We start from the raw sequence: 12,657 nt of genomic DNA, 5'->3' as shown, positions 1-12,657 counted from the left end.
AACAACAACAACAAGTGCAACTTCTGCTAACTGTCAACGTTAGTGAAAAGCCTTGAGTAATTGTAAAACCTGCAACTTTCACACCATATTTTTCTTATCCAAAGTACTTGTGGGACATGTAACATAAACTATGTAACACAAAGCAACATGGAAAATTGTTCAAAAATCACAATCAGGCTGACTGAAACATTTTCCCTAATAGCCTGTTACCACAGGGTGTTACTCACCACTAGAGGCAGAATGTAACACACTTATTTTTATAACTGCTAACAATTTATTTTATAAAATCACTCAGTTATATTTAATATAGCAGCCAATTAATACAGATAATAAGACCACCAAAAATCAGCTTTCGCAATAAATGAGAATATAGTTGTGAATTCTGATTCAAAATGTAAGAACATGAATTTACTTAACAAATGCTATTTCATAGAGAATTGTATCCACACAAAAAGCTTTATTTTCTACATACAGGTACTATTTAAAATGTAACCAACTTTGAGTTAATGATATTGCATATCATCTGATGAAGCCTAGTTTGAACAGATTGCATATCATCTGGTGAAACCTAGTTTGAATAGATAATGTGTGTCAGGTGCAACTAGATTTATTTTTTGTTCTACTTCTATGCTAAGCACCTTGTCAGTTCTGTCTGTAGCACTGTATGGATCATATGGCTATGAATGCTCATGCAAGGCTGAAATCAATATTTTGCAGATTTTATAATTATCAGATTGAGTGAGTAAAGAAAAACAATGTCAAGAAACACCTTAAATCAGAGAAGCACTCTGTTCACCCAGAGAGAAATGCTGTTGCTTCTCAGCAGAAACAATCCTTTGTTGAAAGCTTAAATAGAGCCAAAAGAAGAGAACAAGCAAAGACCATTCTGAAAAAAGTGTTGAAGTTTTTTCAAAAGCAAACCAGTCAGAAAGCTACACAATCAAGCCATTTGTTTTTGTCAGTTTCAAAGTAACATGCCTTAGTCATTGGGAACATAGTATGACAATCTTTTACATTTGTACATCTAGTCATTTAAGTTAGATGCAGATTTCAAAAATGCTAATTTTGCCAAAATCACGTGCTCCATTTTCAGGTCCCTACTGATGAGAAAATTTATAAATAGACAGTTGAGAATATTAAGTGCTGCTAACAAGGAGTTAGCACTTTTTGAAGAAATAAAAATTTCTGCAAACCTGTCAGTTCCATATCTTCAACAGGTTTCCGTAATTCTCTCACAAGTTCCAACTCTATGCGACGTTGCTCCAGTTTACGTTCCTTACTGGCAATTTTCTCAGCTCTTACTTCTTGGCGTTTTCTTTCTCTTTCCTCCTGACGTTTACGTGCTTCAAGTGCTTTAACTAAAAGCATATGTTGCCTCCTGCGCTCACGTTCCTAGACAGATAATTATAAAATGCAAATGGCATTCCAGAACAAACAGTGCAGAATCATGATAGTTCCTAAATGTATAAATATTAATATAAAATTAAGCATTTATTTCTTAAGCTTATGTTATCTTCATGAAGAGAAACAAATTTTCTCTGAGAAATATGAGTAATTGTAAGTAATATTTCTTATAAGAAGTGTTACAATTTTAAAAAGAAAAAAAATTAACTCTTCATATTTGCCACAGTTGGCTGAAGTAAGCATTGTTAATAAGGATATTTCACATGAAGTATCAACCAACATGTAATAAATAACAATGAAAAGTCCAGCACAGTAATGGAAAAGAGAATTTTTATATTTGCGATTATGCTTAGAGGTCTTATTTACTGATTCTTATTGCTTTGTAAAACTGTTATGAACTACCACAAATACAATAAATTGTTTCCCAAGTACAAAACTCACTGCTTATTACAATCTGCATATATAAGTGAATTCCAGTTTGGGAAAAAATCACTTTGAGACACAAATGTAATTAACTGTTTTTACCATAATCAAATTTAGGATGAAAAAATTTCTACTTACACATTGGCAGCATGAAGTCATAAATAATAATATGCATATACATGCTACCTTTCAGAACCATAGATTTTCTTCATCTGTTGAAAGAAAGGAAGGGCTTATGCAAAAGACGACTAAGTACAGCTATTAGCTGTGAGTGTCAGCTTAGGACTGGACAAGAGGAAAATCTACAATGAAATGTTACCAATAAACTATATTTCAAAATCTGTAAAATTTTATGATGTCAGATATAAGGGAGAGAGAAAAGTGTAGAGAAGAGACAGTGAAGAAAGTAATAGGAAATATAAGGTAGAAAATCTAAAACACAAACATTTACATGGGAAAATAATGTTGTATAAAATTGTCTAACACTGAGTTTGTGGAAGCTGGATTTCTGGAAGGGGAATGGAAATTATTTGGATAAGTTTGTGGGAGACTAGTGAGAGATGGAGGTAAGAATATAACTTTTAAGGTAACTAAAAACAACTTTTTAACATGAAGTTCAGATTGTAGTTGCTATCTGTAATGATCTCCACTGAGGAAGATATGTAACAGAGCATGAGGGATACAATCAACAACCTTTATTTGGTGATACAAGTTTATCATTATGAAAATTCATATGAAAAAAAGTAATTTAGAGAAACTAAGGTAAGGGGAGGAATGTTATGTCTGCAAATGCTGAACAGTTGGAATGAATTGAGAAACATGTATTTTCCAAAGTTTACCATTGCCAAAACTGACAAATGAAAAGCACTTGTGGATGTACACTACATGGAACTGTACTATCCTAAAATCAAGCAAGTGAAATGGGCAAAGTTAATGCATTATGGGACTCACCACAGAAAGAAGAATAAGGTCTAGGGTACTTCTCAACAACAGGAGGCAAAAGATGAGAAAGAAGAGGAAAAGTAAGCCAGTACAAATGAAAAACAGAAGTGGAAATCAGAGTAAAATATACCTGTTGTAGGAAAACTGTGCTGAGAGACACAGAGTGAACAGGGAAATAAGAAGATCTTAATTACCCATGAGTGGAGAGAGATTACATAGCACAGAAAATTATGTATAAAAACCCTAAAAAATAGGAATATGAGATGAAGGTAGCAGAAATCAAGATAATATAGAAATATTTTTGAAAAAGTAACAGAAGGTAATAGTCAAATATCTGAAAATTGAAGAGATGAGACAAAAGTATGATAAATCAATAAAGTCTTCACTGTGTATAAAAGTTCAAAAGCAAAAATGAAGAGGGGGCTTAAAACAAAATATGGGAGAATGAAACAAACAATAAACAAAGTAGAAAATAAACTAAGTTACAAAGAAGCAAACAATTACTGGTATAACATATGGAAAAAGGGATCAATGTAAGAAGGAAAAATATGTTAAAAGAAATATACCAAAATAAAACTACAATCTAATTTTGATGAAAATTTCTCCTTTCCAACAGCAGCAGATCAGCAAAAAGAGTGAGTCACATACAGAACCTAAATTTTCATCACACAGCAAGAGCAAACAAGAAGTGTGAAAAAACATAAATAATCATGTATTAAATATGAAAGTCAGCCAGTGTTGAGAGTCAGGGGAGAGACAATAGAGAAAGACAACAGAGAACTCAATAACTCTACACCTGTATGATCACTGCAGTCTGCAGCACTCCAACTAGCCTCATCTTCTCATGAAATTCTTAAGCAAAGATTTCAGGTTCACATAATTCTGCATTAATCTTATTCTCTATATCCTTGGAAACAAGAGATGACTCATTATACACTGTGATAAGACCAACAGAATGTGATGTAATCCTTAAGAAAAACTATCCAAAATTAATATTACACAGTAAGAAACAGATGTTATTTGAAATAGGCGAAGCTTAGAAGATTCAGAGGGTGATGCTGATCTGAAGAAGTCAAGGAAAAGAGAAGTAGATATGAGAAAAATGTTGCCAGCAAAAGCAAAATTAGGAGATATTCTCCTGTTTTTTCAATTATGTTTTTTTAAATTGTTGTAGCTTCTTTATTTGTGGCATTGTGAATAATAATACATTGGTCCGGTAACTGAAGCTATTTATACTTCATTCAAAATAAATCAAAATACCACAGCAATAAAAGTTAAAAAACAGTAATCAGATAAAGGTTAAGTGTTAGGAGAAGTTTTGACTGCAATTAAATTACATAAATTCATCATAAACAAAGTTATCGACAGTTGCACAGTTGGAGTGCTATACTGACTACAAAGCCTGTCATTTGTTATTTTTATTTGTGACGGTCAAATGCATTGCATAATCTTCAAAATTAACATCTCCTTCTGTGTGAATACAGTCAGTGTAATTTCCTGAAAATAGACTGTAATGAAATTGTAGACCCCCACAGTTCGTCTCTGTAGCTAAATGCTCAGAATGGTTGACTGGCATGTGGAGGACATGGATTCAATTTTTCCTTGGTGGGAGGACTGTAATAGTGTCCACTCAGCCTCATGATGTTGACTGACAAGCTACTTGGATAAGAAGTAGCGGCTCTAAGATCTGCAAAGTTAACAACAACCGGGAGACAGGTGTGCTGACCCCAAGCCCCTCCACATTACATCAAATTACGCTTTCGGCTGAGGATAACAGCAGTTTTGTGGTAGTCCTGATCAGCCTGTCTGAAGCCAGAATGGCAGACTTTTGCTTTTGACTGTTGTTTCCCCTCCCCTCCTGCTCCCTGTAATAGACACACATTCGATTCAGAACTGTGAAAGAGCAGAATCAGGATGGGTACACAAGATTTTGGAGATATCTACACCTGTATGATCACTGCAGTCTGCAGCACTCCAACTAGCCTCATCTTCTCATGAAATTCTTAAGCAAAGATTTCAGGTTCACATAATTCTGCATTAATCTTATTCTCTATATCCTTGGAAACAAGATATGACTCATTATACACTGTGATAAGACCAACAGAATGTGATGTAATCCTTAAGAAAAACTATCCAGAATTAATATTACACAGTAAGAACACAGACACAATGATTGTTTACTCATACAGTAATTAAGCCGTTACATGCTGAAGCCTACTGGTTATAGGTAAATATATTTATGAACACTTGCATAGTTTTTTTACATGCATATACCATTGTGTTAACAATAGGGTCACTCCACAGAACTAAAACAGTTCAAAAAATATCTTTATAAATGTCTATGGCAGATTTAAGACTGCAGATTCATGTATATCTTGTGCAAGGAAATGAAATTAACAGCAAGACACACACTATTAAGAGGTGCAAACATAAAGTACATTATTAAATGTACTAATTGTTATCAGTTAATAGCACAATCACTGGTGAAAAAATTGAGTCAAATGTTATGAGAGCATAGGTCAGATTTCATTGTCAGTTCAGAGAGTAATTAAAATGTAGTATCAAAATTTAGTATGTAATAAAAACTGTAAGCGCACCAACATTCTCTTAGGTAGCAGGTCAAAAACTGAAATGTTATAATAAAAACAAACACTGAAGATACTAAATCATGATGATCTAACACCAAATCTGAAAACTGCTTACATTCATAACAGACAATGAAGATGGTCATACTTACGAAAAGCAAATTCACACCAAATAAAATAAATTTAAAATCTTTGTTATACACACCTAATTACAAGGATGGGAACTGCAGTGCAAAAGCAAAATGAATCATGAAGAAATTTTGAACATTTGTGGTGGAAGGAACAAAACACCAGAAATGTAAACCAAGTGAAAGTGAAATAAAATATCTGTATACTTTAAAATTGTAACACTAAACCCTAAGGCAATAAGGTAAATGCAGTTAAATTTCAAAGATCAACATCTGTAATTCTTACCCCTAGTTTTACCTTTGACATTTACGCTATCTTTCAAAGTACACGTGATTACCTCCCACCGCAACTCCTAAACTGGTTCTTGCATTCCACAGAAATTAGCTACTCAAGTCAAAACCAGTATCACACATTCATTTTCTTTCAAATTTAAGCCCACATGCACACTACACACAATGCTATACATATGTCTAGGCTACAAATAATTTTGTAACACTAAAAAGTACTTCTCTTTCTAAGAAAAAGTACAACACCAAAATTAAGAAATGCAGCAGCAATTTATAATTTTTTTAAGGAAACACAAAAGGAAAGAAATAATCAGACACAAACCATCTGTCAAATGTTCTCAGTAGAGACACATGAAGTAAGAACAGTCATCTATAGACCAAAAAAATTATTGGACACTAAATCATCTGTCAAAAGTTCTCAGTAGAGCCACATCAAGTACAAACAGTCATCTATAGGCCAATTAAAATTACTCGATAGTTGACACTTCACGTGTTGTGGCTGGTATCCTCCAGTCAGAGCGCTCATTGTCATGTCCAAAGTGTTCACCAATGCCAAACTGCCACAACAATTAGTTTACTTCAAACATCCTTTCCAGCTTTCTTTCCCGATGTGTTTGGATCCTGAATCCTGGGTCAGGTGCTTTGATTTCATATTTCTTCACACATGATAACCACACCAAAAACAACATACGTTTCATACTCAGTGCTAACCAAATAGTCCTGTATCCCTCCACACAATATGCGATTCATTGTCACATATATAGTTATTATAATCACAGACATAAGCTCACATTTGATAAGCTTTGCATGACATTTCATGAAGCCAAATTTTTGAAGGCTGTCAATTAATCATTGTAAATGGGACACTAGAGTCATAAATATAACAACCTTTCGATGTGTAGTGGCAAAGCATATAAACAAGCCATGTTAGCATATACACAATGTTCGTATCTCGTCAAATATAGCAGATTGTTTTTATTTTTCTAAACCTAATCAAAAGACATTGATTACAATTTTTATTCAGTTAATTGGTTTAAATGTAATTTTTTTATTTCTAATACTTTGCCACATTATTTTCATCATTGTATTGACTTTTTTATTTGCTCTTATTTTCCTTCCTATCATTCTTTTTTCATCTGGAATCTGCTTGTGTCATCTACAATCTACAACAAAGTGTCACCCATGACTGATAATCAGTTGGTAACACTTTACTGTGGAAGATGGCTATGCAAACAAACATATTACGAAATTTTTGTGCCTTGAGTGTGCTTGTAGAGGTTAGGCTTAAACACCATGAACAAACCAACTAGGATTTTAGTTCTGCTACAGATTGTTGATTGCTGTTTTTTCAGATACATTGCACATCACAAGGTTTTAGTTAGTTTAGTACACGAGTTTAAATTTAAATTCAATGCTATAAAACCCATCGTCTGTCGCAGTTCAGTCTTTGCTCACTTAAAATCAGCTGTTGACAGAGCATCTCCCATTTATGTCATACCTCACAGTGACCACTTTCAAAATTCCTCCATGTTAGACATTAACAGCATTTCTGCAGTGACCCGCCATGTTTGTGTGTCACCTATAACCGAGTGTAGCTGGCAGCGGATGTGGCAACATTGTAGCGGCAAGTGATGGACATCAACTATCAAGTAATTTTAGTCAAAATGTAGTGATTAACTACTCACTAGAATGATGTCAGAGGAATAGACAAAGAAATTGGGCATTACAGAACAGAATAAATTACTTTCAGTAAGGGTTATGCCATAAAAAACTGCAATGTGATTCATCTTACATAGATGTCGACTGTACTGCTTGCTATTCAAGTGTATTGGCCACTTATTAAGGAAAGATAAATGTAATTACATCACAGTAACTTGGAGAACAGATAGTATAGTGGATTCTGAAGTTCCAACAGAACCAGTAAATTCTTGGTTTATTATTTATATTTCAAGTAAAAAACTTTGCGGTTATGTTAGCCTACTATCTTAAGTAGACACCACAGATTTTGGTTCTGCACTTAATCAAATTGTTCGACTCTACTTTTTTCTTTATTAGATATTATACCTACTTTTTTAATGTCTCATTTATTTATAGCACTTATTACCAAATTAAAATGACGATGATCACAACAGAAGTCATTTGCATGGGAATAAATATAGGCAGAAATTCTTGTTTACATGTTGACAATGTTATGATTTTATGGTATCCACAAATCAAATCAGCTCATACCTCTCATCTAAAACAAGAAGTTTTGCAAATGTTGAGAATTATGATGTCAGAGCCAGCCATGTCCTTGTAATGACAACTGCATGAAGCCATGTCTTACGGAAAATAATTCCAATAACACATTTTTTCTCCATATTTACAATGAATCTTCTAGAACTACATCAGTTTGCTTACTTTATGTAAGCAAATCACAAAAATAAAAAGAGATAGAGAGAAGAGAGAGGACAATCATTGTTCGAAACCAATGAAGTACATATTCCAACAAAGGACGGTTAGAATATGACAGACATCAAGTAGATGAATCAAAATTAATGGTAGACTAGGCAGAAAGACCAAAAGCAGAAAGGGAGTAGTGGGCAGAATGATGAAGTTTAGTAACTATAGACTACAGACATGTAGTGAGACCCTGGATGGTTTTCGCACAGTGGTGTTTGTTTAAAAACCAACAATAAAATCATAAGTTTTAAAAGTCTCAGAAGTACTTACAGTTTTGTTATCTGCTGGATTGTCTGATGAAGCTACATGAGATCTCATACTAAAGCCTAAGTTGTTATACATATGCACCCCAATCCTCAGTCATTAAGCCTTTACTTGACTGTTTCAAATATGTGTGACTTGAGACAATCAAGCATGGAAGAAATACTTTTTGGAGAAACATTGTTTTTTTTAGAGGGAAGCAATAGGCATCAGTTTTTACAACAAGATTTCTTCAATTGGTATCCTCTCTCCTAAATATACTACCAGATGAAAATTTTACGTATGTCCCATTATTTTAAAACAAATGAAATACTTAGAAATAAGAGAACATATTCCAAAGACATTGACAAATATCAAAATATTTTACATTTTAATACATGTACACAAAATAGCCACCAGTCACAAATATAACACCAACAGCAGCTTTCAACGAGTTTGAAGAAAATAACACAAAACACAAAGAAATAGCTGATAAACAACAGCAGCCCCTAAAGAGAATTATGAAGGATTTCAACAAACACATAAATACAAGCAAGAAAGAATTAAAGGATACTACTTTGAACCATGTCACATGTGTTAACATCATTTCAGTTTACAATTTCTTTCATATGACACCAAAAAGATACACAAAACCCACCCAAGAACACCCATATACAAAGAATGTCCTATGTAAAATGTCAATAGTAATGAGAAACAGAAATAAATGGAATATCAACTTACAGAAATCATAATAAATGTTGTCTACAAGACCATGCAATATGTCAATAATGACATTACACACTTTCCTCATCAAAATGTAACTGTTTCCCTTTCTGTTATTTTCATCCTCTTTGTAATTATTTTCAGCAGGCCTTGGATATTTTCATTAAAATTTAAGTTATTTCTTTTTTCTACACAAGAGTGGCAATTTTAAAAAAAGACAATTACAAATTGGAATGAATCAGTGAATGTAAAAATGCTAACTTCTGGGTCTTCCTTGGGAATAAAAATCAGAAAACACATATTAAAATGTGAACTGATTCTCAGTTTACAAAATATTTATGCATAAATGCCCTTTATGCAGCTAATGGTGCATCACAACTAGTATGGTACATTCTGATTACATGCAGAAAAGAATCACCCATGTCACTTCTGGATTTGCTTTACATAAAAAGTGGATAAACTAAATTGTCGTCATTGGACAAGGATTTTCATGTAACCAGTTGCTCAATACAAATCTGAGCCTTTCCCTAACAAACGCTGTTCCTACAGTCCACATGACTATTAGAGCCTTAAACATTCAGACTCAAGGTATGCAAGCCATGTACAAGTAAAGCATTATAATAGTGTGTGTAATCATACACAAAATGTGGGAAAAATCTTTAAGAAATATGATACTAGGCTTTACCGACATGACATCTCATGATGTACAGTATTGTTGGTAAAATGGTTATTCCTATTTAAGCTGTTAAGTGTTAGGATCGTTGGGTTTTGTTCTATACACAGCATAATATATTGTTTCCAGTGAGACAATATTGAAGTATTTACTTCTATCAGGTTTCACGTCTGTATATATTTAGTATCACAGTAGTTTCTTGTGACCATGGGATTCTAAATATGTTCCTGCATAACTTTCCCAATCATAAAAACATATCTCTTTTAATTGCTGCAATTGATACAAACATAACATTTTGTTAACTGTTGAGTGAAATAGGCAACAGTATTAACACATTCACCTCTGTTGATATCATTACACTACCACCAGACCTTCACACTGTTTGATGACAATATAGTTACATGTGCTCTGGATAAGTCAATGTATTGCATTTGTGTGGCCACTGTTGACTCTTACATGTCCTTCAACACATATTGCAAGCACATGGTTTTCTTGCACACAGACAGTAGTTCCAAATTTAGTTATAACTTAGATAATGACGATGATTTCTCTTCTAACTTTTCAGAGAAGGACCACCAGTCTAGTAACGAGAAATGTGAAACAAAACCTCTTTATGTATTCTGAATGTATGTATACTGAAGGCCTACACTGTCCACCATGAACTCACACATTAGAAAGAGAAAATGCTCTCAGGCTTATGCGTAAACATTGCAGATTTATTGATGCAATCAGTGTAACTCCTGTAACAAGAGGATGAAATGCGTTAGTGTTTACTCCTTTGCACACATAACGAAAGAAGTGGGCTGGTTTTCAACAAACATCCCACCAATCCAAAAAAAGAATATACTAACAGTATGTTATGCAGTGACCTACAAAGGAAAATGAAGTGAAAGTGCCTGGCAATGCAACAAATTTTGTGTTGTATATTTAGCAGAATGCTCTGAAATCTACCACAAAAAAAAAAAAAAAAAAAAAAAAAAAAAAAAAAAAAAAAAAAAAAACCTACTTATACGATACGTCTTGAGGTTCTAAAACACACTTAAAAAACTTCAATACAAAATACTTGACACACTATGCGATCAAAAGTATCCAGATACCTGGCTGAAAATGACTTACAAGTTTGTGGTGCCCTCCATTGGTAATGCTGGAATTCAATATGGTGTTGGCCCACCCTTAGCCTTGATGACAGCTTCCTCTCTGACAGGCATTTGTTCAATCAGGTGCTGGAAGATTTTTTGGGGAATGGCTGCCCCATTCTTCATGAGTGCTGCACTGAGGAGAGGTATCGATGTCGGTCAGTGGGGCCTGGCATGAAGTCAGCATTCCAAAACATACCAAAGGTCTTCTGTAAGATTCAGGTCAGGACTCTGTGCAGGCCAGACCATTACAGGGATGTTATTGTCGTGTCACCACTCCATCACAGGCCACCATTATGAACAGGTGCTTGATCATGTTGAAAGATGCAATCGCCATCCCTGAATTGCTCTTCAACAGTGGGAAGCAAGAACTATGCTTAAAACATCAATGAAAGCCTATGCTGTGATAGTGCCATGCAAAACAACAAGGGGTGCATGCCCCGTCCATGAAAAACACAACCACATCATAACACCACTACCTCCGAATTTCACTGTTGGCACTACACATGCTGACAGATGACTTTCACCAGGAATTCGCCATACCCACACTGCCATCGGATTGTCACATTGTGTACTGCGATTCGTCGCTTCACACAAGCTTTTTCCACTGTTCAATAGTCCAATGTTTATACTCCTTACACCAAACAAGGTGTTGTTTGGCTTTTACCGGCGTGATGTGTGGCTTATGAGCAGCCACTCGACCATGAAATCCAAGTTTCCTCACCTCCTGCCTAACTGTTATAGTACTTGCAGTGGATCCTGATGCAGTTTGGAATTCCCGTGTGATGGTCTGGATAGAGGTCTGCCTATTACACATTACGATCCTCTTCAACTGTCAGTCTTCAACTGTCAGTCAACAGACGAGGTCGGCCTGTACACTTTTGTGTTTACATGTCCCTTTACGTTTCCACTTCACTATCACATTGGAAACAGTGGACCTAGCAATATTCAGGAGTGTGGAAATCTCGTGTACAGACATATGACACAAGTGACACCCAATCACATGACCACGTTCGAAGTTCGTGAGTTCCGCAGAGTGCCCCATCGTGCTCTCTCATGATGTCTAATGACTACTGAGGTCACTGATATGGAGTACCTGGCAGTAGGTGGCAGCACAATGCACCTAATATGAAAAATGTATGTTTTTGGGTGTGTCCGGATACTTTTGATCACATAGTATTCTTCATCTTTTATGAAATGCTTGTTCTTTTGGTGACTGGGTGCTGATTTAAATCTGAGTCCTAAGGTACCTGTGGTGCATTTAAACCTGACACAAATGGATTAAGAATGACTGAGAAGTATTAACAGTTTCCTTATGAAATTTGTATTGTAATCAATTCTCTTTAAGTTGACATCTGCATTGTTCCGAAAAAATGTGTAATATGTTGAAGATAACATTTAATTTCAAGAACAGAGTAAACAAATATGACTGAATACAATTACCAATCATGATCAGACATATTAATTAAAAATAGAGTGAAATATGAAACTAGACTTCAAAGCGGAGGTATACCTGGAATGACACCATAATGAACGTGTCATGACAAATGAATCAGATAGGTACTCAAAACAGGACATCCTGCTTATCTCTAGTGGTTACAATAATTAATTAGGCCATGTGACTATTACGCCAAAGACCAATTCAAACTCTAATGTCACTGATATCCTGCCTC

At 34.7% G+C, this 12,657-nt stretch overlaps 1 protein-coding gene across 1 annotated transcript in view; it reads right to left on the bottom strand.

The window, feature by feature from the left end:
- LOC126249416 (bromodomain adjacent to zinc finger domain protein 2B-like) overlaps positions 1-12,657 on the bottom strand; it is a 352,537-nt gene that overhangs the window by 177,313 nt on the left and 162,567 nt on the right. The window contains exon 22 of the mRNA XM_049951070.1: positions 1,194-1,392. Coding sequence (XP_049807027.1) covers positions 1,194-1,392 — 199 coding nt within the window. The remainder of the gene's footprint in view (positions 1-1,193; positions 1,393-12,657) is intronic.

The sequence above is a fragment of the Schistocerca nitens genome, chromosome 3 (genome assembly GCF_023898315.1).
Source record: "Schistocerca nitens isolate TAMUIC-IGC-003100 chromosome 3, iqSchNite1.1, whole genome shotgun sequence".
NCBI lineage: Eukaryota > Metazoa > Arthropoda > Insecta > Orthoptera > Acrididae > Schistocerca > Schistocerca nitens.
The sequence above is the reverse complement of the archived record's forward strand: the minus strand, read 5'-3'. Positions and strand labels throughout refer to the sequence as shown.